General features: G+C 42.7%; 2 protein-coding genes across 2 annotated transcripts in view; one reads left to right on the top strand and one right to left on the bottom strand.

The window, feature by feature from the left end:
- LOC128359986 (NACHT, LRR and PYD domains-containing protein 12-like) overlaps window positions 1-27,408 on the top strand; it is a 291,384-nt gene that overhangs the window by 132,594 nt on the left and 131,382 nt on the right. The window lies entirely within an intron of this gene.
- Window positions 4,255-19,270, bottom strand: LOC128360717 (solute carrier family 35 member F2-like). The gene is made up of 9 exons (XM_053321210.1): window positions 19,227-19,270; window positions 17,045-17,220; window positions 14,863-14,990; window positions 13,161-13,320; window positions 9,511-9,667; window positions 8,611-8,663; window positions 5,542-5,696; window positions 4,492-4,584; window positions 4,255-4,398 (listed from the first exon to the last, which is right to left on the bottom strand). The coding sequence occupies exons 1-9, from the start codon at window positions 19,268-19,270 to the stop codon at window positions 4,255-4,257; spliced, it is 1,110 nt and encodes a 369-aa protein (XP_053177185.1).

Genomic DNA, 27,408 nt, shown 5'->3' with positions numbered 1-27,408 from the left:
TTACACCAAGGGTTAAAAGAACATAAAAGCAGCTGATATGTGAGGTTCAGTAGCTGTTGGAGCCATTTTTGCATGTTTTGTTTGATTGTTATTTTCCTTGACGGTGTTGAACTGAGGAGTAGCTGTTTAGATATTGTTTAGTTGGACGGTTTGAGTGTTCAGCCACCTCCCAGGAAATGAGGATAAAAGGGAGGAAGGAGGGAGACAGGTGACTCGGATGAGACAGGGGAGAGCCATAATGTTTTTAGACCGCTCTCTTTATTCATTTTTTTGTCCTTTCTTTAAAGTAGCTGTATGTAACAAATATATTCCAAGTAATCATAAAATTGCCCTAAATGTCACCAGACATTAAGAAATCATGTTAAATTCAAACACTGATATCACTGACAGTAGTAGTCCAGCCAGAATATTCACATTTGAAAAGCTCAGTTGCAGCCCTCAAGTAATGTTTATGTTGTCATTCTGTGTTTTGGCCTGATGCGCCACCCACCACCTAGCTACCAATCACCAAGTCAGTACTGATGCTCCACCCACCACCTAGCTACCAATCACCAAGTCAGTACTGATGCTCCACCCACCACCTAGCTACCAATCACCAAGTCAGTACTGATGCTCCACCCACCACCTAGCTACCAATCACCAAGTCAGTAGTGTTTCAGCAGCCAGGTTGCCAGTTGCCACTGAGCTGCAGCTAGCAACACTGCAGATAATGTCTGATGTTACAAAACCAAAAAAAACTCATTATGAATCTCAAATACGTCGTGACAATCTGAGAAACAAAACAAGGGTACGTATAGGAGATGCCTTTGAAACATGGAGACGGCTGGAGACTGTTACAGTGTCATACAGCACTCAGCTACACCCGCTGATACGGAGGAGGATATGCAGGATCACGTCCAACAACTGGCAACCCGCGTGAAGTAGACTCTGGCAGGGAGTGGGCGAGGAGTAACAGCTCTCTCCAGTATTTTGAACGTGGGCCGCAGTACCATTTCTAAACGCTTGGTGTCAGAGTTACATACTTCAACTCTAAGTTTATTCATGACTCTGAAATTGTGTATGGACACTTGAACTAACATAAATAAAACGCTGCTCATAATTGAAGAGAGGCAGTGATTGTTTTTTATTGGAGCGCGTCTGGACCACAGCAAACCCCTGAACAAAGGAAGGCGGCTGGAAGCAGGTTAAAATGCCGCCACAGTAGCACTGAGAACATGTTTTATACTTCCTGTGTGGAGAAGTCTTTTTAACCCTTTGTAGGTCTGCTCAGCCGTTTGGTAGAAGTCACTTTGTGTCGTGATATCTGCTCAAAAACTAAAATCTATTGAACCCATTTAACTTTTAGGTCAATCTTTAGATTAGATTAGATTATTTTTTTTTTTAGATTATTTTTATTTTGAATGCGTGACAGAAGAAGAAACAAAAACAGCACATAGAAAATGAAAGCACAATGTTCTCACCGAAAATAGCGAAACCTACACCCGACAGAAAATATAATGCACTGTCAACCACATTCGAAAGGGAGTGGGAAGAAGTCAAAACTTATCAATCAATCTTTATTTGTATAGCACCAAATCACAACAGAGTTATCTCAAAGCTCTTTCCACATAGAGCAGGTTCTAAACCGAACTCTTCAGGTTTTAACTTTAAAGAGACCCAACATTCCCACATGAGACACAGTGGAGAGAAACAACTCCCTTTTAACAGGAAGAACCCTCAGAACCAGACTCAGAGTGGGAGAACATCTGCCTCCACCGGTTGGAGTAGAGAGGAGAGAGGAAGGATAGAGGAGAGAGAGGAAGGAGAGGAGAGAGAGAGAGGAAGGAGAGGAGAGAGAGAGAGAGAGAGAGAGAGAGAGGAAGGAGAGGAGAGAGAGGAAGGAGAAGAGAGGAGAGAGAGGAAGGAGAGGAAGGAAGGATAGAGGAGAGAGAGGAAGGAGAGAGGAGAGAGTGGAAGGAGAGGAAGGAAGGATAGAGGAGAGAGTGGAAGGAGAGGAAGGAAGGATAGAGGAGAGAGGAGAGAGAGGAAGGAGAGGAAGGAAGGATAGAGGAGAGAGGAGAGAGTGGAAGACCATCAGATTGTGTTATGGTTGCTATAGATACAGGTTGTGCTAGTGTACGCTGTTGGTGGATAAAATATTTAATATTTGTCTTTTGTGGTTACACCATTTGACATTTTCAGGAGAATTCAGTCTTACTTTTGGTAAAAAAAAAAAAAAGCCGAAATGTCGTTTCAAATGATATAAAACCAACAAAAATACAAAATGTACATTTTAACAAACCTGATGCTGCTTTTAAAACTATTTTAAAGATATTTTTGAATTGCTCATCTTGCCAACCCTTATTTCTTACTGACCCTATTGTGTCTGTTCTGGTGTTTGTTGTGTGTTTAATACTGATTATCCATACATTACTATATTATTTACCAGAGCTGGACAGTAACGGAGTACATTTACTTGAGTACAGTACTTAAGTACAATTTTGAGGGATCTGTACTTTACTCGAGTACATTATAGAGGCAAATATTGTACTCTTTACTCCTACGCTACATTTCTATCCATAACCGTGAGTACCCGGAGAGAAGGAAGGGTGGAAGGAAGGAAGGAAACCATGGAGGAAAGTAAGGAGAGAAGGAAGGGTGGAAGGAAGGAAGGAAACCATGGAGGAAAGTAAGGAGAGAAGGAAGGAAGGAAACCATGGAGGAAACAATGGAAGACACAGCAGGTCCATCTCGGCCTGGGATGAAAATGACTTGATTTTACTTTTACATTCTCCCTCCCTCCATCCTATCCTTCCTTCCTTCCATCCTTCCTTACTCCCTCCTTTCCTTCCTTCTCTCTTCTCCAAGGTATTAACATTAACATTTGTCATAACTCCATCTAGGACATTTCTATAAATGGAAGCACTGTGGCAGTAGTAATGCAATATTTAGAAAATGTACTCTTGATACTCAAGTACTTTTAAAAACAAGTACTTCAGTACTTTTACTTAAGTAGACATCTGACCGTAGTACTTTTACTTGTACTTGAGTAACATTTAGCAATCTGTACTTTTACTCAAGTAAGGAAGCTGTGTACTCTGTTATTTGCTGTTACTGTGTGCAATACTCATAAAGCTGGACCTAATTGAAACAAACACCGATGATTCATCTTCCAGATTTATTATAAATACATTTTCAACAAACAGAATCACACAATATATAAAAGCTCAGTGGATTTATTCCTTTTACCAACAAGCACGAAGCACAGCGGCAACAGAAATATGTTTTCCAGTACATCAGCAGACGCCATCTCATATCAATATTTATATACTGTATGTGTACCTGGAAATGTTTTACTGCATCAAATGATCATCCTGCAAGAGTCAGAACGACCAACATATAACAACACATCGTGAAAGTTCCACGTCTGTCATGGAGGATGCAGAATAGAGAAACCAGTTATTCTTATGTTAATTTATTATCTTATAATTATTGTTCTTTTGTCTTTTTCATGCAAATATGAAAATATGCTGGATTGATTTATAGCAGGGGTGTCAAACATGCGGCCCGTGGGCCAGCACCAGCCCGCGAAGGCGTCCAATCCGGCCCACTTTCCTTCCTATCCTCTTGTCATCTGTCCTTCTTTCCTACCTCCCTTTCTTACTTCTTTCCTTCTTTGTTTCCTTCCTTACTTCCCTCCCTCCGTCCGTCCTTCCTTCCTTCCATCTTTCCTTTCTTCCTTTCCTTCCTTGCTTCCTTCCTTCCTTGTCTTCTTTCCTGCTTTGCTTCCTAATCTCTTTTCCTTCCTTCCTTCCTTCCTTCCTTCCTCCGTCCTTCCTTCCTTCCTTCCATCTTTCCTTCATCTGCTTTTCCTTTCTTCCCTTTCTTCCTAATCCCTTTTCCTTCCTTCCTTCCTTCTTTCCGTTTGTCTTTCTTCCCTCCTTTCTTTCCGTCCTATCACTTTTCCCTTCTTTCCATCCTTGTTTCCTTCTTTCCTTCCATCTTTTTAATGATCCGGCCCACATGAGATCAAATTTGACTGTATGTGGCCCATGAATGAAAATGAGTTTGACACCTCTGATTTATAGTCTTCCATCAAAGCAACAACTACTGATACAACACTAACAATAGCTTCAGATGATGTTCCAGGAGAAGCTGTGTACCACTTAACATACATAGTTTGTGGTCTGCATTTCTATATACAAGCAAAACTCAATAAATAAAAAAAATGTGGTTAAAAAATATTCAACCTCAACGGCTTTTTCATGCTGTCGCTCACAATTTAGTGCTGCGTCCGAGGGCAAAAACATTGTTATCACCACTTCTTCCAACTCTGAGGCTGTGTGATGGCCCTGAAGCTCTCCTCCGCTCCTCCTCAGTGCTGATCCTCACCGCCACTTCCTGTTTGATGATGTCACTCTGATAGGCCACAGGGTTGTCATAGAAACCTCCCTCGCAGATGGAAGAGGTGGAGGAGGAGGAGGAGGAGGAGGGGGAGGAGGAGGAGGTGGCGAGGTCTGTGTCCGCTGTGGGTGTTGGCACGGCGTTGAAGGTGATGAAGCCAATGAGGATGACCACCAGTGAGACGAGGTAGAGTCCAGAGAACTGAGGCAGAACAGAGAGTGAACAATTAATTAATTAATCACATGAACAAAGTTGATGGAGACGCAGAAAGTCAGTACATCAGTACAGGAGGAGGTTCAAAGTGGAGGCGAAAAAAATGCAGTGATGCTGATGATGAAGTGACGAGTCGCCTCCTCCAATAGATTTATGTTCTATATCAGGTGGAGTATTTTTATTAATCTTATCAGACAAGTCCAAGTGAAGTAATAATATAATTACATACCTGAGACTTTTTGTAGTCATTTGTGTAAATGTAGTGTACTATATAAAGCCCTCAAATATTCCACAGTGGAACAAAAAAAGTAGTGTCCATGCTAAGGGTGAATGTAGAGAATACATATAGTCAATGAGGCTTTTCATTAGACTAGTGAAAACCACAGACTGTATAAAAGAAATGGACGTAACATCCGTGACGTCACCCATTGGTTTGTGGACTGCTGCTCGGAAGCCAATAGTTTCTAATCTAGGCAGCGCCATCTTGAAAATGTCAGGTGCATGCTGGGAAAAATAAAAACACGGATTCTACTTATATGGGCATGAGGCGGGGTCATGGGTGGAGCGGGGAGGTTGCTATGGTTACGAGGGCTGGATCTCGAGGACATTGGTCAATCAACCTGTCAATCAGGACGTAGCCACGCCCTAAGGCATACCCTGCTTTATCGTCACATATAAAATCAGGGAGGCCAAAATGTCCCAAATGAACATCATACTGCATTGAAGAAGGCTTTAAACTAGCGATTGAGACCATAAACACATTTTGAAAACGTTTACTGAGGTTAGAAATCAAGTGAGAAGTTGGTGAATTCTCCATTGACTTGTATAGAGACGGTCGCCCCCTGGTGGCCTTTTGATAGAAGGCAGCTCTAAGTTATTTCCTGGTTGGCCTCATTTCAGAGGACCGGAGCTCCCCGCCTGGTGAAAACATATGTATCCACTCACATTGTACTGGAAGAGGAAAATCCCACAGAAGAGGCTGAAGAGGTCAGCGGTGAGCAGGGAGAGGTTGACGGAGGTGGCGCTGCTCAGCTTTATCACGATGGGCATACAGCTGTACAGACCATACATGCACAACGCATAGCCAGAGAACAGGAGACCTGAGAGGAGAGAGGCACCACTGTTTAGTTCAAAGAAACAAGGTTATTATAGTTTTTAAATCTTCTTTAGTTTTTATTTTTATTTAGTTTTTCAGCTTGTGTTTTTATTTCAGTTTAGTTTTAGTTAGTTCAACGAGTGATTTAGTAGTTTTAGTTTGGTTTTTATTATTATTTCTTGCCTTACAGTGAACACACAGTACAAAGAAATCACAAAATATTCTTTAAATCTCTTTTTTTTATAAAGTCTAAAAGAGGAGAATGATTTTTGAGCTTAAATATTTGAGTCACTTTTTCATGTGGTGTCAGCTTCTATCTGCTTTTCTTTGTTTTATATCACTGAACAGAACATTTAACCCTCCTGTTGTCCTCGAGTTGAGGAAGGAAGGAGGAAGAAGGAAGGAAAGGGAGGAGGGAAAGAAGGAAGGGAGGAGGGAAGGAAGGAAGGAAGGGAGGAAAGGAGGAGGGAAGGAAGGAAGGCGGGAGGGAAGGAGGGCGGGAGGGGAGGAGGAAGGAAGGGAGGATGGAGAGAGGAAGGAAAGGAGGGAGGAAGGAAGGAGGGAAGGAAGGAAAGCAGGGAGGGAGGGAGGAAGGAAGGAAGGAAGGAAGGAAAGGAGGGAGGAAGGAAAGGGAGTAGGGAAGGAAGGAAGGAAGGAAGGAAAGGAGGGAGGAAGGAAAGGGAGTAGGGAAGGAAGGAAGGAAGGAAGGAAGGAAGGAAGGAAGGAAGGAAGAAGGGAGGAGGGAAGGAAGGAAGGAAGGAAGGAAGGAAGGAAGGAAGGGGGAGGAAAGAAAGAGAGGAGGGAGGGAGGAAGGGAAGAAAGAAGGAAGGAAGGAAGAAGAAAGGGGGATGGAGGGAAGGAAGGAAGGAAGGGAGGAGAGAGGGAGGGAGGGAGGAAGAACAGATGGAAGTAAGGAAAGGAAGGAAGGACGGAGCAAATAAGGAACGAGGGAGGGAGAAAGGAAAAGAGGAAGGGAAGAAAGAAGGCAGGGAGGAAGGAAGGAAAGGAAGGAAGGAAGGATATTTTGGGATATTTACAGAAGTTACCGAATGTAATTATTTGCCCAGTAAAGGTTTAAGGAGTAGTTAGCTTACACAATGGATCTATTTCTTTCCCAACAAGCAAGAAACGCAGCAGCAATAAAAAGAAATGGCTGCTTTTACACAGTGTGAAGAAAAACCCAGCTGACTCCTGCATGTAAAGGGGGCCATTGGCTGTAGTTAGACCCAGTTGTGTGATGGTCACATGCAAATATAACAAGAAAGACTGTAAAATAGCACTGGGGGGAAAGAGAGTTAAATAAATAGAGAGACAAGATAGAAAGTTCTTGCCTGCTTACAGTCTTAGTGTTCAAACTGGATAAAACATCCTGGACTTTCTATGTAAAAGATGCTCCTAGAAATGTTGTAAGATTACTTTTTGGATGGAATAATTTTGCATGACTTAATATTCTTCAACACTGACAATAAAAACTCCATAACCTGTATCAAAACTACCAGCAGAACTGAAATCATTTTTAAATCCAGGTTAAAAACATTTCTCTTCTCCTGAGCTTATGATTGAGCTCTTTTAAAGCACTTTACATTTTAATCTTTCATTTGCACTCTATGTCCTTTTAATGATTTTAAAGCTAATTTATTATTTTATGCTGCTTTGTTTTTATTATTGGGGGGGGGGGGGGTTAATTGTATGTTTTAAGTTCTTTAAGTTTCTCAAATTACATGTCTTTCTGTTTTATGTAAAGCACATTGAGTTGCCATTGTGTATGAAATGCGCTATATAAATAAAACTGCCTTGCCTTGCCTATCAGAGCTGTGCTTCTGTGACTTTAGATTAGACTCTTTCTGTCACTTAGAGACCAGAGATGTTTAATGCAGCTTTAATGACTGATTCATTTACAGGGTTTGAAAATGCTTTGGTGATTCTGGCAAGGAAGGAAGGAGGGAAGGAAGGAAGGAAGAAAAGGAAGGAAGGAAGGAAGAAAGGAAGGAAGAAAAGGAAGGAAGGAAGGAAGGAAGGAAAGAAGAAAAGGAAGGAAGAAAAGGAAGGAAGGAAGGAAGGAAGGAAGAGATGATGGAAGGAAGGAAAGGAAGGAAAGAAAGAAGGGAGGAAGGAAGGAAGGAAGGAAGAAAGGGAAGGAAGGAAGAGATGATGGAAGGAAGGAAGAAAGGAAGGAAGGAAGGGAGGAAGAGATGATGGAAGGAAGGAAGGAAGGAAGGAAGGAAGGAAGGAAGAGATGATGGAAGGAAGGAAGAAAGGAAGGAAGGAAGGAAGGAAGGAAAGGAAGGACAGAAGGAAAGAAAGCACAATAGAATAAAATTAAAGGGTTAAAAAACATTTTTCATGTTTAATCAAAAGCCGGCTGAACAGGTGAGTTTTGAGTTTCCTCTTAAAAATGTCCAAACTTATAGAAACACACATCAATACATACAAGGTCCTTCCTTCCTTCTTTCCTTCCTTCCTTCCTTCCTTTCATCTGTGCTTCCTCTCTCCTTCTTTCTTTCTTTCTTTCTTTCTTTCTTTCTTTCTTCTCTCTTTCTTCCTTCCTTCTTTCCTTCCTTACTGCTTTCCTCCGTCCTTCCTTCCTTCCTTCCTTTCATCTGTGCTTCCTCTCTCCTTCTTTCTTTCCTTCTTTCTTTCTTTCTTTCTTTCTTTCTTTCTTCTCTCTTTCTTCCTTCCTTCTTTCCTTCCTTACTGCTTTCCTCCGTCCTTCCCCCTGATTTGGTGATTCTGGTCATCAACAGCTCGATATGGAGCCACAGAGTAATTTGACACCTCAAGATGAACTGATGAGCTGAGACCACGAAGAAGTCTCCACTTAAGGGTTTTTTATAAATCCGTCAGACTCCAGACTCTTTGTTTCACTGTAAAACCAGTTCACGCTGCCAGGAGAGGTGAAATGTTTTGTCTTCACTCACCGACTTGCCAACTCCACTGGATGGAAGCTACTTCATTACGCTCCAGGATCACCCTGAGTGATGGAAAACACAGATATCACCAGATTAAACATCATGAATCCTGAGTCAGGTCACACACACACACACACACACACACACACACACACACACACACACACACACACACACACACGCACACCATGACGTCTAAATGAACTCAGTGTGGTTCTTTCTGGGTTTTTTTTGCTTTAATTTAACCCTTAAACAGACCTTACTAGTTATGTCATTTGCACCTAAAGTAAGGAAGGAAGGAAGGAAGAAGAAGGAAGGAAGGAAGAAGGAAGGAAGAAGGAAGGAAAGGAAGGAGGGAGGAAGGTAGGAAGGAAAGGAGGGAAGAGGGAAGGAAAGGAGGGAGGAAGGGAAGGAAGGGAGGAAGAAGGAAGGAAAGGAAGGAGGGAGGAAGGTAGGAAGGAAAGGAGGGAAGAAGGAAGGAAAGGAGGGAGGAAGGGAAGGAAGGGAGGAAGGAAGGAAGGAAAGGAAGGAGGGAGGAAGGAAGGAAGAAAGAAAGGAAGGACAGATGAAGGAAGGAAGAAAGGAAGGACAGATGAAGGAAGGAAGAAAGGAAGGACAGATGAAGGAAGGAAGAAAGGACAGAGGAAGGACCCGGGAGGACAACAGGAAGGTTAAAGAGTCTGTATCTCCTGGTGCACGTTGTCTGTTTAAGGGTTAAAATCATTTCTTTTTAAGTGGACTTTGTGCAAAAAAAAGACGGAGCCTGATGGTGCGTTCATGAACGACGTGGAAAATATAGTGTCCTGGTTGTCTCCGAGTCTCTTTTGATGCTTTCAGCTGATATTTCATCTCACAATGTTCAGAGTGCAGCTTCTTCACACACCAACTAAAATAAATAGTTACACTTACATCTGTATGGTGCTGATGATGGTGCCGAACAGGCCGACCATGCCCAGGAACTCCACTCTGCTGTGGTTCTTCACTGTGTATTCCTGACACACATTAGACACGGCGTACAGCGAAGCACTGAGCAGCACCAAAGCATCGCCTAGCAACACGTTTGAGGCTGAGGACAGAAGTGGGAAAGAGAGACTGACAGTTTAAAAGTTGACCTTTCAGAGATTTGAAATGATAATCACATGTAAGGTTAGAGAGGTTTAATATCTCTAGAGGAAATTAAAACATGATATTAACAACTAGTACCCTTCAAACTGGACAACTCAACTCAACTTTATTTATAAAGCACTTTAAAACAACCACAGCTGAAATTAAGTGCTGTTCATGAATAGATACAGAGACAGTTCCACTTGTATTGCATTTAAAAAACATCTTAAAGAATTGTTACTGTCCCACTAAATATGCACCCATGAATAACATACTGACTAGCACTTTAATACAGTATTACTGTAGCCCTTATTTCTCACTGTATCCTATCCTGTACTGTATCCTATGGTATAATTGCTGCTGATCATTGTGCCTTTTTTTATATTTATGCAGGTGACAATACCATGCAGCGTTACCGATAGCTGCGTGGTATTGTTATCTGTTGTCTGTATCTTGTAATTGCTGCTAACATTGTGCCTTCTTTTATTTATATATATATATATATATATATATATATATATATATATTTTTTTTTTTTTTTTTTTTTTCATTTTTTAAAATATTTTAAGTTGTTTGTTTTTATGGTGTGTCTGTCTGTCTTTTAATGTGAGGACTACGGGTGGAAATCAGCCTTGAGCTAAACCCGGTATATTTACAGGACGTCATTGCACTAACTGTACATTAATATACATTGTCCTCTGCAAATAAATGATAAATAAATAAAAATAAATAGATAAAACAACACAGGAACATAAAACTATTAACAGGAAATACATACCAAAATTATTGTTTTATTGTTTTTAAAACTAATTAAAAACAATAAAACAATAATTCAAAAACAAACAAACCATAAAACACTAAAACACTAGAACAGGAGCAGAGTCTCATGCTCGGTTGAAAGCCAAGGAATAAAAATGGGTTTTAAGACAAGTTTTAAAAATGGACAGTGAGGAGCTCCCTTCCTTCCTTCCTTCCTCCCTCCTTTCCATCCTTCCTTCCTTCCTTCCTCCCTCCTTTCCATCCTTCCTTCCTCCCTTGGCTTGTCTAATATTTATAGGAAGCTCGTTCCATAGTTTAGGAGCAGCTACAGAAAAAGCTCTATCAAACATGCGGCCCGTGGGCCAGATCCGGCCCGCTGAGGGGTCCAATCCGGCCCACTTTCCTTATTAATCCCTTCCTTACATCTTCCCTTCCTTCTTTCCTGTCTTATTTTCCTTCCTTCCTCCCATCTTTCCTTCCTTCCTTCCGTCTTTCATTCCTGTCTACTCTTCCTTCTCCTCCTTCTTTTCCTTCCTTTCTTCCTTCTATCTGTCCTTCCTCCCTTTCTTCCTTCCATCTTTCCTTCCTTCCTTCCTTCCTTCTTTCCTTCCTTCCTCCCATCTTTCTTTCCTTCCTTCCTTCCCTCCTTCCGTTTTTCATTCCTGTCTACTCTTCCCTCTCCTCCTTCTTTTCCTCCCTTTCTTCCTTCCATCTTTCCTTCCTTCCTTCCTACTTTCCTTTCATCTTTTTAATGATCCGGCCCATGTGAGATTAAATTGGGAAGTATGTGGCCCTTAAATGAAAATGAGTTTGACCCCCCTGCTCTCTCCCCCCTGAGCTTCCGCTTTGACCTCGGTGGACAAAAGGAAAACCAAACCTCTAGAGGAGGCACATTAATTATCAGAGAGAAGTTTGATGAATGAAAGACCTGACTGCAGCATCACTGACTAAACCAGCAGTTCTCAAACTTTCACACATGAATGATCCCTAAACTGACACTGAACTAAAGAAATGTGAGAGAAAGCTTGAATATAGACATTGAATATGGACACTGGTAGACTTGTGCTGCCTCCTGCTGGTCACCGTGGTTACTACATGCTGCTGAATCTTTTTTTTCCATTTGTCCAAGAAATAGTTCAACAATTATCAGCTAAGTGACTCAGTAGTGTCAACTCATGGCTAACACAGCTGATATGACCCAATAGCTATGTGACTTTAACTGGCAGTTATCTTACACCTGATTTATTCACATATATAATAATTAAAATAAATGTTGCTTCTGATATCTTTCAAGGATACACAGTCCCTACCAATTGAAGTTTTGTATAATATCTCTTAAAACTATCAAAATGACCTGTGAGTCATGTATATCTATCTGTTTGACATGTGTAAGCTCTATTATTGGCCTCATTGATAATACTTTACGTTGGCTCAGTGATGGTTTATAACTATACTGAGAAACTAGAGATGTTCCCATACCATTTTTCCCTCCAGATATCGATTCCGATACTTGTGCTGTGGGTATCGGCCGATACCGAGTACTGATACCGATACCAGTGTGTTAAAAAAAAAGCGGAAAAAAAAATCATACTACGCCTGCATGACTGTGATATGATTATCATTGTGGTAAAGCCTGGCTCAGGTTAAAGCCTTTGTACAACATGAATGAACACAGCAAATGGAAGCATTTTTTTTTTAAGTATATTTTTTTGGGGCTTTTTGACTTTAATGTACAGGTTAGTAGAGATAGACAGGAAACAGGGGGCAGAGAGGGGGCAATGACACGCAGGATAGGACCACTCAGTGTGGGATTCGTGTGGGACTACAGCCTCAACACATGTGGCTGGCGCTCTACCCACTGAGCTAAACTCCGCCAAGCCATTCATTTTTAAATAGAACAGTATAAAACAGCAGTGCAACAGCAACTTAACTAAATCCACTGTGAAGTAGCCAAACCACCGACATGACGCGCTAACGTTAGCTCCTTGTTACAGGTGTCAGGTGATCAGTTCTTCTTCGCCCCTCTACAACAGCAGCTGCCGATGTCATCATAGCGCAACTGTTTTAAGAGCAGTGAAGAAGAACTGTATCAGAGCTAACGGAGCTAACCAGTAAATAGATTGCTATTTCTAATCAATTACGTGGTATCGGATCGGAGCCTGGACTCCAGTACTCGCTGATACCGGTGCTAGCGTTTTCGGCAGTATCAGAGGCATTTCAGATACTGGTATTGGAATCGGAACAACTCTATGAGAAAGTTTACTATGTTGAATTAAGACTTACTGATTATTTATTGTTACTGTTTCTAGAATCACACTCACATGTATAAAGTCCTGCAGATTACATTTAACAGTGACAGTTAATTATTGCACTGTTCTCTTTTAAAGTGTTTTAACTTGTGAAACAGTATTTTGTTTTTACGTACCTGCATAAGAATGACAATTAACCTTTCTGTTGTCCTTGAGTCAAGGAAGGAAGGAAGGGAGGGAGGAAGGAAGGAAGAAGGAAGGAAAGAAAGGGTTAAAGTGAGCCCCTGTTCCAGTAACCTGATGGAAGGATCCTCATCCTTCATTATAACATGTGAGTCAGGGACACGGACGGACTCTGTGTGAGAGGAAACACTGCAGGGAGGAAGGAAGGAAGGAAGGAAGGAAGGAAAGGAAGGAAGAGATGGAACAGTGCAGGGAAGTTCTTACTGGAGCCCTGGTCTCGTCCAGCCAGCAGATCGGCCCCCACCATGGCTCCCACCCCGAGGAGACAGGCGCAGACAGCTACATAGTGGACTGGCCTGTAGCGCATCTTCAAAATCCACCAGGACAGGATCATCAGGACCGGGACCACAAAGCAGTCCAGCAGCTGGAGACCAGAACAAAGCCAGAGTCTCACATTTATATCCATCAATCAATCAATCAGGATTTATATAGCTCCTTTCATACAGACTAGTGGAAGGAAGGAAGGAAGGGAGGAAGGGAGGGAGGAAGGAAGGACCTTTCATACAGACTAGTGGAAGGAAGGAAGGAAGGAAGGAAGGAAGGAAGGAAGGAAGGAAGGAAGGGAGGAAGGACCTTTCATACAGACTAGTGGAAGGAAGGAAGGAAGGAAGGAAGGAAGGAAGGACCTTTCATACAGACTAGTGGAAGGAAGGAAGGAAGGAAGGAAGGAAGGAAGGAAGGGAGGAAGGACCTTTCATACAGACTAGTGGAAGGAAGGAAGGAAGGAAGGAAGGAAGGACCTTTCATACAGACTAGTGGAAGGAAGGAAGGAAGGAAGAAAAGGAAGGACCTTTCATACAGACTAGTGGAAGGAAGGAAGGAAGGAAGGAAGGAAGGAAGGAAGGACCTTTCATACAGACTAGTGGAAGGGAGGAAGGAAGGAAGGAAGGGAGGAAGGACCTTTCATACAGACTAGTGGAAGGGAGGAAGGAAGGAAGGAAGGGAGGAAGGACCTTTCATACAGACTAGTGGAGTTCAAGAAAGGAAGGAAGGAAGGAAGGAAGGAAGGACCTTTCATACAGACTAGTGGAGTTCAAGAAAGGAAGGAAGGAAGGAAGGAAGGATGGAAGGAAGGAAGGACCTTTCATACAGACTAGTGGAGTTCAAGAAAGGAAGGAAGGAAGGAAGGAAGGATGGAAGGAAGGAAGGACCTTTCATACAGACTAGTGGAAGGGAGGAAGGAAGGAAGGAAGGGAGGAAGGACCTTTCATACAGACTAGTGGAGTTCAAGAAAGGAAGGAAGGAAGGAAGGAAGGATGGAAGGAAGGAAGGACCTTTCATACAGACTAGTGGAGTTCAAGAAAGGAAGGAAGGAAGGATGGAAGGAAGGAAGGACCTTTCATACAGACTAGTGGAGTTCAAGAAAGGAAGGAAGGAAGGAAGGAAGGATGGAAGGAAGGAAGGACCTTTCATACAGACTAGTGGAAGGGAGGAAGGAAGGAAGGAAGGGAGGAAGGACCTTTCATACAGACTAGTGGAGTTCAAGAAAGGAAGGAAGGAAGGAAGGAAGGAAGGAAGGAAGGACCTTTCATACAGACTAGTGGAGCTCAAGAAAGGAAGGAAGGAAGGAAGGAAGGAAGGAAGGACCTTTCATACAGACTAGTGGAGCTCAAGAAAGGATGGAAGGAAGGATGGAAGGAAGGATGGAAGGAAGGAAGGACCTTTCATACAGACTAGTGGAGTTCAAGAAAGGAAGGAAGGAAGGAAGGAAGGATGGAAGGAAGGAAGGACCTTTCATACAGACTAGTGGAGTTCAAGAAAGGAAGGAAGGAAGGAAGGAAGGAAGGAAGGAAGGACCTTTCATACAGACTAGTGGAGTTCAAGAAAGGAAGGAAGGAAGGAAGGAAGGACCTTTCATACAGACTAGTGGAGCTCCTATCTACTACTATCCATAGTGAGGACCCACCTGCACACTGGTGAGGGTGGTGTACTGGTACGCTTTAACCACGGTGTAGTTGGCCTCCACGTCCACCAGCCCCAGAAGGAGATACTTCCACCATCGCCTCTTCAGAATCTGGAAGAGATTTTCATCCCCTTCGTTTTAAAGGGGAACATCCCGCAACTTCAGTACCGGTGTGTTGGGTTCATGCCTGAAGACAGTCTGATGCTGCTATTTGCTTTTATTAATTACTTTGAAAACTAGGAAGAAGGAAGGAAGGGAGGGAAGAAGGAAGGAAAGGAGGGAGGGAAGGAGGAAAGGAGGGAGGGAAGAAGGAAGGAAAGGAGGGAGGGAAGGAGGGAAGGAGGGAGGGAAGAAGGAAGGAAAGGAGGGAGGGAAGGAGGAAAGGAGGGAGGGAAGAAGGAAGGAAAGGAGGGAGGGAAGGAGGAAAGGAAGAAGGATAGGAGGTAGGAAGGAAGGAAGGAAGGAAGGGGTAAAGAAGGGAGGAAGAAGGAAGGAAAGGAGGGAGGAAGGAAGGGAGAAAGAAGGCAGGACAGGGGGGAGGAAGGAAGGAAGGGATGAAGAAGGAAGGAAAGGAGGGAGAAAGGAAGGAGGCAAGGAGAGATGGATGGAAGGAAGGAAGGACAGAAGGAAAAAAAGGGGGTGGAGGAAGGAAAGAAGGAGAGATAGAAGGAAGGAAGGAAGGAAGGAGTAAAGAAGGAAGGAAGGAAGGACAGAAGGAAGGAAAGAAAGAGACAAGGAGTGAGGGAGGAAGGAAAGAAGGAAGGAAGGAAGGAAGGAAGGAAGGAAGGAAGGAAGGAAGGAAGGAAGGAAGGAAGGAAGGAAGGAACAATCAAATCAGAACTTCAGTACCGCTGTGTTGGGTTCATGCTGCTGAATCACTGCTGAGGTCAATCTACCATGTTTGCTTTGATTACTTTGAAAACTAGAAAGAAGGATGCTTAGGATGATCTGGTGAGTCTGGGCTAAGATAACAAGTATCTCCTTATTGCTAAACCCAACTGAAAAGTACAATTTAATAAGTTCTTCCACGACGGCAGGCATAATGAACGACCAGCGACCTCTCTCCAATACTGCAAAGTGAGGCTTGGCAGAATAAAAGAATAAAACCCCTTTTTCCGACTTTTTTCTCTCAAATTTGCGACTTTTTGATTCATGCTTTCATCTCAAGTAGACTCGACTACTGTAACGGTCTTCTGACTGGACTCCCACAAAAAAGCATTAAACAGCTGCAGCTCATTCAGAACGCTGCAGCTCCAGTTTGAACCAGAACAAAGAGATCAGAGCACATTACTCCAGTTCTAAAGTCTTTACACTGGCTCCCAGTCAGTTCTAAAGTCTTTACACTGGCTCCCAGTCAGCTCTAAAGTCTTTACACTGGCTCCCAGTCAGCTCTAAAGTCTTTACACTGGCCAGTCAGTTCTAAAGTCTTTACACTGGCTCCCAGTCAGCTCTAAAGTCTTTACACTGGCTCCCAGTCAGCTCTAAAGTCTTTACACTGGCTCCCAGTCAGCTCTAAAGTCTTTACACTGGCTCCCAGTCAGTTCTAAAGTCTTTACACTGGCTCCCAGTCAGCTCTAAAGTCTTTACACTGGCTCCCAGTCAGCTCTAAAGTCTTTACACTGGCTCCCAGTCACTTCTAAAGTCTTTACACTGGCTCCCAGTCAGCTCTAAAGTCTTTACACTGGCTCCCAGTCAGCTCTAAAGTCTTTACACTGGCTCCCAGTCAGTTCTAAAGTCTTTACACTGGCTCCCAGTCAGCTCTAAAGTCTTTACACTGGCTCCCAGTCAGTTCTAAAGTCTTTACACTGGCTCCCAGTCAGTTCTAGCTCTAAAGTCTTTACACTGGCTCCCAGTCAGCTGTAGAATAGATTTTAAAGTTCTGCTACTGGTCTACAAATCACTGAATGGTTTAGGTCCAGAATACATGAATGACATGTTAGTAGAATATAAACCCAGTAGAGCTCTGAGATCTACTGACTCAGGTCACCCCCCCCCCCCCCCCCCCCCCCCTCCAGGTCAGTTTTTTAACTTACATGTCCCTAATACGCCGTCGTAAGAACCTGCTCTATGTGTAAAGAGCCTTTAAGATAAAGATAACTTTGATGTGATTTGGAGCTTTACAAATAAAGATTGATTGATTGATTGGTTAATTGATTGTTGGTTGCTGGTTGGTTGCTATAGTTACCTGTTTTGCAGAGGAGCAGCGTGGTGTAGGTGGCGCACAGCAGGGTGTAGTTCAGGAAGCTCTGCAGCATGGGCGTGTTAACGTGGAAGTTAGTGGCCAGGTACTGAGAGGACACGGCCGTCCCACAGATGAGCGTCGCCAGACCCTGACCCATGCACAGCGTCTTAGCCAGCTGCCTGAGAGAGAAGACACAGCGTCACGGCTTTAACTCTCCTGCTGTCCTCGGGTCAGATTCACTCATCATTTAATAAATGCTTTAATGTCTGAAATATGGATTTATTTATCTAGTTTCCTGAAATTCTCATGTTTCCATACTAGATTCTTTGTGAGGATAATCATCATTACTTTTGTAACCTATCTTTTTGTACTGAGTATTTCTGAGCAGACAGCTTAGAGTCAAGTTATGTTTCTTCCGGGTTAGTATTGACAGTGTATTAGCTAGGGTTGGTCCGATCGGCGATGCCTGACAGCCATCACGCAACCCCTCCCCTGACTACACACATTTAGGGTGCACTAGGCAATCGTACCGTGCCCAAGCACGTTTGCCCCCTAAAGTCCGGATTACTTGGCTAGTGTGAGTGCAAGTGTACCCTGCTTGAGGGAGAAGAAGCCAATTTTCCAGGGAATCCCGGGAAATCGACGATTTTTTGAAAGGCAACACTAGCTGAGCCCTGGGTTAGGGTTTGGGTCATTTCAAGTAACATTAAATGCAACGTGGAGACATTATGCATATGGGTTCCCAATCCGACCATTTATTGTGTATTATTTTATCATTATTAAGGCAAAATAACCCAATGTATGTCCTTAGACATTATAATGAATAGGCTATAGGCTTAATATTAGTTTGCATCCAGCGTGCTGCGTGGACGTCATTACATCTGCTGCACCGCTGCTACCACAATTATCAAACGCTAAGTTTATTGTCTGTGACTGTGACCCTCATAAAAGTAATATTTTACAAATCTGCATTATATAAACTAACGAAATTCGTTAAAGTAAGTCATTTGGGGACTTCTAAGTCATTAAACTAAGTCTTACTTTTACTGGAGTAAGTTGGAAGACTTTGAATTAAAACCTACTGAGTGAACTCTCCCGTTCTCTCCTATGAACGAGTCGGACAACAACGTGTATCAAACATGAAGCAAAGTGAAAAAATAATAAAGTACGTAACAACAACACCCACGAAAACCATGCATTAGCCGCACCGTAGTAGAAGCTGCAGTGTTCAAAGTGTGGGAAAAAGTAGCGGCTTATAGTCCAGGATTTACGGTAAATGAGCCTCACTGAGGGGGGTCACATCTGAAGTCAGACTTTGCTCAGGAGGGTTTTTACTGAATACATATATTGCTGTTTTTAACTCTTTGAAATCAATATTTTTTAATATATTTAGTAAATAAATCATGATGTGGTTTAACTGGAGTCACAGTACCAATTAAAGCCACTTTATTCATCAAATATCTTTATTTTATATTCTAACATCTACATGAACTAATGAATACATTTACAATGAGAGATAAATGTTGCTTTATAAGAAATGATCTCCCTTATTAATCATGTCAGTATCCATGACAACACAGCTGGACTTAGGTCTTAAGAAGGAAGGAAGGAACGTTTACCCTAACAGCTGATCTTAGGAAGGAAGGAAGGAAGGAAGGAATGAAGGAAGGAAGGAAGGACAGAAGGAGGGAACATTTACCCTAACAGCTGATCTTAGAGCTAAGGAAGGAAGGAAGAAAGGAAGGAAGGACAGAAGGAGGGAACATTTACCCTAACAGCTGATCTTAGGAAGAAAGGAAGGAAGGAAGGAAGGAAGGAAGGACAGAAGGACAGATGGAGGGAACATTTACCCTAACAGCTGATCTTAGGAAGGAAGGACAGAAGGAGGGAACATTTACCCTAACAGCTGATCTTAGAGCTAAGGAAGGAAGGAAGGAAGGAAGGAAGGAAAGAAAGAAGGAGGGAACATTTACTCTAACAGATGAAAACATTGGTTAGTAAATTAGAAAAGTCATCAAAAGTAATAAGTTACATTACTTTGATGAAATCATTGAAATAGTTACATTACTTATTACAGTTTAAACAGAGTAACTAGTAATCTATTACATCTCCATAGCAACCGTCCCAACCCTGGTTATAACATTACTATCATGAAGTTGAGCTCTTTCATCGTCTCTCGACTCACCAGGTGAAAACCTCCTTGGGCTTGAACGTCCTGATCCTCATCATGAGTCCGCTGCTTTGCGTGTGCTGACCCGGGTCCCTGAACGCATCGTCGGACTGTTTTGTATCCATGTTGTCCCACGATGCAGCGATGGAGGACTTCTTCTTCTTCTCTTGAGATTCAAGTGTTGCAAGCTTTTAACTCTGCGACGTTCAAGGTGCCGGAGCTGAATGATTAACAGTCGCTGACTCAAAGGGCAAAGGTTACTCTTTCACTTATCTGTGTGTGCATGAGCATAATGTGTTGAAGAAGGCCGGCGGCGCTTTCAGATAAGAGGTGATGATGTTTTCACTGTCACACTGATAAGCCAATCTTTCCTCTCTCCTTCTCTCTTTCTTTCCTTCCTTCTTCTCTCTTGTCTCCCTTCCTTCTTTCCTTCCTTCATCCGCCTTTCTTCTTTCCTCCCTCCCTCCTACCTTCCTTCCTTACTTCTTTCCTTTAGTCCCTTCCTTCCCTCTCTCCCTCCTTTCTTTCCTTCCATCTGTCAATCTTTCCTTCCATCGTTCCTACCTTTCTTCTGTCCTTCTTGGTGATGATAAGGCAATCTTTCCTCTCTCCTTCTCTCTTTCTTTCCTTCTTCTCTCTTTTCTCCCTTCCTTCTTTCCTCCCTCCATCCTCCCTACTTTCCTCCCTTCCTTCCTTACTTCCTTCCTCCTCCTTTCCTTCCTTCCTTCCTTCCTTCCTTCTTTCCTTTACTTCCTTCCTTCCTTCTTTCCTTTACTTCCTCCCTTCCTTCCTTCCCTCCCTCCCTTCCTTTCTTTCTTTCCTTCCATCGTTCCTACCTTTCTTCTGTCCTTCTTGGTGATGATGATGATGATCACCACTGTGCTTCCTCTTGTTCTCACTGATAAGATAACACCTCTTGTGCCTCAGCATTGTTTTCACTTAATGGAAACTCATGAGTTAAATAAAGAATCTCCACTGATTGATTACGCCAATATTTCTTTCAAGTGGTACAAATTCAGGAGGAAAACAGATTGTGTGAGCGATGTGATCTTGGTGGAGTAGAAAGTGAGTTCTGCTTTCTTTTATACTGTCCACATCACGATGACTTAAAGAGAGTTAATGTTCCAACATGTCTCGACTGAATCCTGAAATATTTTGGGTTGTTCTGATGAGTTGATTGTATTTAAGTTTGCAAGTTTTGTGGCCCTAGCCTGTTGTCCTCAGGTCAAGGAAGAAAGGAAGGAAGGAAAGAAGGAGGGAGGAAGGAGGGAAGGTGGAACGAAGGTAGGAAGGAAGGAAGGAAGAAAGAAAGGAAGGATGGATTAAGGAAGGGAGTAAGGAGGGAGGGAGGGAGGAAAAGAGGAAGGAAGGAAAGAGAGAAGGAAGGGATGAAGGAAAGGAGGAGGTGAGGAAGGAAGGAAGGAAGGAAAGAAGGAAGGAATGAGGAAGGAAGGAAGGAAAGAAGGAAGGGAGTAGTGGCGTGCCGTTGAGAGATGCTTCATTAGGTCAGAGTTGCTTGTAACGGACGCTCTGATACATAATGTACGTTTCACATGTTTGTTCCTGCCTTTTACCTCAAGGAGATTAAAGTAGTGTCTCTACTTCCTGTTTAAAAACGCAACCTTTTCCTCCCAACTCGCCATTGCTGCAGCTTCTGCTAGTTTGTGTGTGTGAGGCTGCTGTGTTCATGTGTGTGTGTGTGTGTGTGCATGGGTGAGTGTGTGTGTGTGTGTGTAAATACTGCCTCTGATTGACTTACCATGAAACCTTACTCTGCCTTAACCAATCATCATCACTGTTGTCCCGCCCCTCCCGTCTTTTGTGGCTGAGAGCAAAGTTGGATGGGAACAGGTTCACTGAGTAGATTAGCTTCAGTTTGTAACGTGCCTCATTTAATTAATTAACGTAACGGCGTTGTAACGATGGAAATAGTAATTAGTTACATTACCCGTTACTGAAAAAAGTAACGCCGTTATTCCCATCACTGTCCATCACAGGGCTAACATATAGAGACAGACAACCGTTCACATTCACACCTTTGGACAATGAGTCTCCAATTAACCTGTAAACTCCAAACAGGAACCCATCCTCCCTAAAAAAGTCCCAAACAGCCACGAAGACGATCAGATCTATCGGGAACTAAAGAAACTAAATGACAAAAACTTCTCTCTCTAACTAAATCAAGAGAAGAGGAAGTCCAACCCCGAACCACCAAGATTAGGAACAAGAGGAACTGATGGGTGGCTGGTTGGAAGACGAGATGTCCCATCTTGGAGGTCTAACTTTTTGGGCCGCCTTTCATCCAACAGGCTGGAACCACCAACCCTCCTCCTAACCCTACACATTAACAGAACATATTACAACTAGGGCTGTCAGCGTTAACGAGTTAATCGCGATTAGATTAATGCAATCCATAACGCGTTACTGTTTTTTTAATCTCATTTTAATGTTGCAAGCCTTTTTGTCCCTTCTACTCCCCCGTAGACGGCTCCTCTAGCTGTAGCGCTATGCTTTGAAGTGGCCTCCTGCAGTAAACCTACCGCGCTGATGGAAAGTAAGAGAGCTACTGGACTTTTGAACGGCTTGTTTAACTTTAAAACACTTCCAGACGCTTCAGTTGACAAGTCAAAAGTAAAATGCAACCTGTGTCAAACGGAGTTTAACTACCACCGGAGTACGTGGAGTTTGAGTTAGCACCTCCACGCTAAACACTCAGGTGCAGCCAAGCCAGCCTCAGCTCCACCAAAGGACCATTTTGGAGTGTGGGAGTCGCAGCAGAGCCGTGATTGATTCCCAGTTAAGACACTCTGGTAAGAAATGCTTTACATTATGGGCTTAAAACTGCCTTCAAATGGAAAATAACAGGATTTTAAACATGCAATTCAAAACGCCATTAATCACGATTAACTATGGAAATTCTGCGATTAATCTCGATTAAAATAATTAATCGTTTGACAGCCCTAATTTTAACACAAAACACCTTGAAGACAAAGAAGAAACCACAATAAAAGTTGAAATATTGGTATAAATGATGATTGATGTCTCTTTTTTAACTTGTTGCAGATTCAGTCGGAGGTTTTCAGTTCAATCTTTGACTCTCTCTCCGGCTGTCTGTGCTTACCTGCTGCATATGTCGTTCAAGGTTCAGAGGGAAATTTCCTCCCTTCCTTCCTTCCTCACTCCTTCTTTCCTCCCTCCCTCCTTACTCCTTTCCTTCCTTCCTCCCTTCCTTCCTTCCTCCCTCCCTCCCTCCTTCCTCTTTTCCTTCCTTCCAACCTCCCTCCTTCTTCCCTCCCTCCTTACTCCTTTCCTTCCTCCCTCCCTCCTCACTCCTTTCCTTCCTCCCTCCCTCCTCACTCCTTTCCTTCCTTCCTCCCTCCCTCCCTCCTTACCTCCCTTCCTTCTCTCCTTACTTCCTTCCTTCCTCCCTCCCTCCTTACTCCTTTCCTCCCTTCCTTCTCTCCTTACTTCCTTCCTTCCTCCCTCCCTCCTTACTCCTTTCCTCCCTCCCTCCCTCCCTCCCTCCCTCTGCATACCTGCTGGATATCTGCATATGTCGTTCAAGGTTCAGAGGGAAATTAACGATGCCGTTTTAGCCACTGAGCAGAAATGAAGACGAGTTAAACTGTGGATGACTCTCACCTTTGGACACAAACTGCTGCTCTACACTTTATGTCAAAGCCGTGCTCAAAGGTTTATAGATCCACACGGTGAACCCGGTTCATCTCAGAGTCGGCCGAGCTGGAAGTCTCTCAGACGTGGCACCAACCTTTACAGGCTCCTTGGACATAGTTCAACTCTGCCTGAGGAAATCAGTCGTATAGTGTCTTCTGAAGCTTTTTAAATGTACCAAGAAAACACTATAAATTATTAAAGATGCTTTACAATAAGATTTCATAAATGATGATGAACCATAATGTGGAAAATACAACAGCCCAAGCTAATAAAAGATTAACTCTAATATTAAAGCTCTATGACCATTTTGAAAAAATGACATGTAAAGACCCCAATATTGGCGGCCATCTTGAATTTGAATAAATAAACTACATTTACATTTTAAGTGTCAGAAAAACTCTTAAGACAAACGTTAGTGAGCAGAAACCAGTGAGAGAGTAAACCTGACCTCATTTCTACTGACAGACAGACGTGAATGTCTCGCTGGGGTTGATGTGTAACCTCAGACCTAGAAATCATCTCTGAGTCTCGTTCTCACGCATCATCACACCTCTAAACTGTCTTTAACCTTCCTGTCCTCCTCCCGGGTCAAACTGACCCCGTCTATTTTGACTATTCCTTCTTTCTTCCTTTCCATCCTTCCTTCCTTCCCTCCCTCCTTCCTTCATTCCTCCCTCCCACCTACCTTCCTTCCTTCCTTCTCTCCTCACTTCCTTCCCTCCCTCCTTCCTTCATTCCTCCCTCCCACCTACCTTCCTTCCTTCCTTCTCTCCTCACTTCCTTCCCTCCCTCCTTCCTTCTTTCCTCCCTCCCACCTACCTTCCTTCCTTCTCTCCTCACTTCCTTCCCTCCCTCCTTCCTTCTTTCCTTCCTCCCACCTACCTTCCTTCCTTCTCTCCTTCCTTCCAATTGGTGTAACCGGTATTTTTTCATTAAAAAATCTGATTATACACAGGAAGGAAAATAAATGTGAACTAAAACGTGGAATAAATATAATACACTTTTAGCAACGAAACAGAAATGCTACAAAAAAATCTTCTTTTGATGTTTTTAAAATTAAAAAAGACGCAAAAATTCACTTCGCATTTTTTTCTCTGGCAAAAAACAAAACAAAAACCACACCCCTTTTCACAGATGGAAATGTTCAAATATCTTTATATTATATTATATATATTATATATTTTCTTAATATTTTTGTCCAGAAAAGGTTTTAATTGTCCTTTAGGGGCTTCCGTACGTTTCACTCATTGCATAATGTGACAGACGTGTTTGTTTGTTGCTATGGAAACATCTCAGAGACGAGAAAATAAATAAATAAATCCTTTGGTTTTATTTCTTTCATCCTTTTTTTCTTTTTGCAAGAAAAATGTGTAAAATATCAGCTGGATTATTCCCAACATCCAACTTCCTGTTCTCATATCGGCTTTTATTTTGTAACAAACTCTGAACGATATGAAACATAATTAATAAACCTGAAGCTGAACCAGAGGAGAGAGTCACAGTTCACCTCAGTAGTGTGTCGACTTTAAACTTTTTACCCAGTAATCCATCGTCCTCACGATACTGAGATCTTATTGACTTTATAGGGTGAAGAAAAATATCAGGAACAAGACCTCAATAATCAATAAATCAATAATCAATAATTAATAATTAATAATTAATAATCAATAACCAATAACCAATAATTAATCATTAATAATAATAGAATATAATTAACCCTCCTGTTGTGTTCAAGTCAAGGAAGGAAGGGAAGGGAGTAAAGGAAAGAAGGCAGGGAGGGAGAAAGGTAAGGGGCAAAAGGAAAAAAGGGAGCTGGAAGGGAGGAAGGAAGGATGGAGGAAAGAAGTAAGGAAGGAAGGAAGGAAGGAAGGAAGGATGGAGGAAAGAAGTAAGGAAGGAAGGAAGGGAGGAGGGAGGGAGGAAAGAAGGTAGGAGGGAGGGAGGAAGGAAGGAAAGAAGGACAAAGGAAGGAAGGAAGGATGGAGGAAAAAAGGAAGGAAGGACGGAGGAAAGAAGTAAGGAAGGAAAGAAGGTAGGAGGGAGGGAGGAAGGAAGGATGGAGGAAAGAAGTAAGGAAGGAAGGAAGGGAGGAGGGAGGGAAGAAAGAAGGTAGGAGGGAGGGAGGAAGGAAGGAAAGAAGGACAAAGGAAGGAAGGAAGGACGGAGGAAAGAAGGAGAGAAGAAGAAGGAGAGGAAGGTAGGGGGGAGGAAGGACATATGGAAGGAAGAAAGGGAGATGGAGGAAGGGAAGAAAGAAAGAAGGAGAGAGAAAGCACAGATGGAAGGAAGGAAGGAAGGAAGGAAGGAAGGAAGGAAGGAAGGAAGGACATGACTTGTGGTCCTTACCGACACGTCAGCAGGAGATGAACTGATTAACTGACGTCTCACCTCCACTGAGACAGGAAATAGAAACCAAAGAGGTAACTCAATCATCATCGTCATTATTATTAATTTATTAAAACCTCAGCTGACATTTTATACACACACACACACACACACACACACACACACACACACACACACACACACACACAGTCCTCGGTCACTTTTGGGGACATTACAGAGACCCTTGGAGACTTCCCCCAAACACTAACCCTTAAAAACTGACCCCAACATCAGCTTGTGTCCCCAAAAGTAGCCTATGATAGATTACACACACACACACACACATACATACATACACACACACACACACACATATACATACATACACACACACACACACTCCTAGGTCATTTTTAGGGACATTACATTGACTTACATTCATTTCTTGAAGACTTGACCTAACAGTAACTTTAACCACTCCTAAGTCTGACATGTGTCCCCAAAAGTAGGTATAACAATCTCTCTCTCTCTCACACACACACACAAATTGTCCTAAGTCACTTTTGGGGACATTTCATACAACAGTAACCTTAAAAACTGACCCAAAGATCATTTTGTCCCTAATTGTCTCCAATTTACTGGACATAAGTGTGACATTTGTCCTCAAAAGTAGCCTATGACAGTCCACACACACACACACACACACACACACACACACACACTCTCTCTCTCTTACCTTTGTCACGTTTGGGGAGCCGTACATTCATTTCCTGGACACTAACCTTAAAAATTGACCCCAAAAAAAAACCAAAACAGCTTTATCCCTAATTAACCCTCCTGTTGTCCTCAGGTCCAGGAAGGAAGGAAAGGAGGAAGGAAGGAAAGGAGTAAGGAGGAAAAGAGGAAGGAATTTAGGAGAGAAGGAAGGAAAGGAGGAATGAGGGAAGGAAGGAAGGAAAGAAAGGAGTAAGGATGAAAAGAGGAAGGAATTTAGGAGATAAGGAACGAAAGGAGGAATGAAAGAAGGAAGGAAGGAAGGAAATTAAGGAGTAAGGAGGGAAGGAGGGAGGAAAGGAGAAAGGAAGGAAGGAAGGAGGGAAGGAAAGGAGTGAGGAGGGAGGAAGGAAGGAAAGAAAGGAGTAAGGAGGGAGGGAGGAAGGAAAGAAGGTAGGAAGGAAGAAAGGAAAGAAGGAAAGGAGTAAGGAGGGAGGGAGGAAACGAGGAAGGAAAGGAGTAAGGAGGGAGGAAGGAAGGAAAGAAGGAAGGAAGCAAGGATGGAAGGAGGAGGGAGCAAAGAAAGAGGGCAGAAGGAACAGTCAAAAGAGATGGCGTCAATTTGACCCGGGAGGACGACACAAGGGTTAACTGGTCCTAAATGTGACGTTTGTCCCCAAAAGTAGCCTAAGACAAACTACACACACACACACACACACACACACACACACACACACACACACACACACACACACACACACACACACACACACACACATCATGACGTCTAAATGAACTCAGTGTGGTTCTGTCTGTTTTTTTTTTTGCTTTAATTTAAAATCATTTCTTTTTAAGTGGACTTTGTGCAAAAAGACGGAGCCTGATGGTGCGTTCATGAACGACGTGGAAAATATAGTGTCCTGGTTGTCTCCGAGTCTCTTTTGATGCTTTCAGCTGATATTTCATCTCACAATGTTCAGAGTGCAGCTTCTTCACACACCAACTAAAATAAATAGTTTGCAGTATGAGGACAGGAACAACTTCTTCTTCTTCTTCTTCTTCTTCTTCAAAAAGCGTTCAAAATTTCAGCGTTTAATTCATTTCAGCGGCTGTGTCTTTAAATTCCTACGAACCTTAAACACACCACCACCACGACACAAAAAAAAAAAGAAAAAAAAAGAAAAACGTGTGACAGATCCTCCACTGGAAAGACAAAAAAAAAAAAAGAAAAATCATAGAGCAGCATGCTGTTGAAAGTGCACACACACACACACACACACACACACACACACACACACACACACACACACACACACACAATTTGGCAAAAATACTCCTCGGTAGTTTCAACGTCTGAGTCTCTCCTCCTCCTCAGTGGCTGCTTTCACTTGCAGCCTGTTTTTTTTTTTTTTCCTTTCTTTCTTTTTTTTTTTGCATCCCTCCTTCGTAGACGGGGAGGGATGCAAAATGGAGTCAAGTGAAA

This window comes from Scomber japonicus, chromosome 6 (assembly GCF_027409825.1).
Source record: "Scomber japonicus isolate fScoJap1 chromosome 6, fScoJap1.pri, whole genome shotgun sequence".
Classification (NCBI taxonomy): domain Eukaryota; kingdom Metazoa; phylum Chordata; class Actinopteri; order Scombriformes; family Scombridae; genus Scomber; species Scomber japonicus.
Note: the sequence above shows the minus strand (reverse complement) of the source record. Positions and strands in the feature narration are given on the sequence as shown.

What these genes read in the sequence shown, in the direction of transcription:
- LOC128360717 (XM_053321210.1), bottom strand. Translation starts at nt 19,270, where the DNA reads ATGATGAGGATCAGGACGTTCAAGCCCAAGGAGGTTTTCACCTG. An exon ending in TTTTCCTCTTCCAGTACAAT is followed by an intron (nt 4,585 to 5,541) that starts GTGAGTGGATAC and finishes GTTCTGCCTCAG; the next exon opens with TTCTCTGGACTCTACCTCGT. An exon ending in CCACAGCGGACACAGACCTC is followed by an intron (nt 4,399 to 4,491) that starts GCCACCTCCTCC and finishes GTGGCCTATCAG; the next exon opens with AGTGACATCATCAAACAGGA.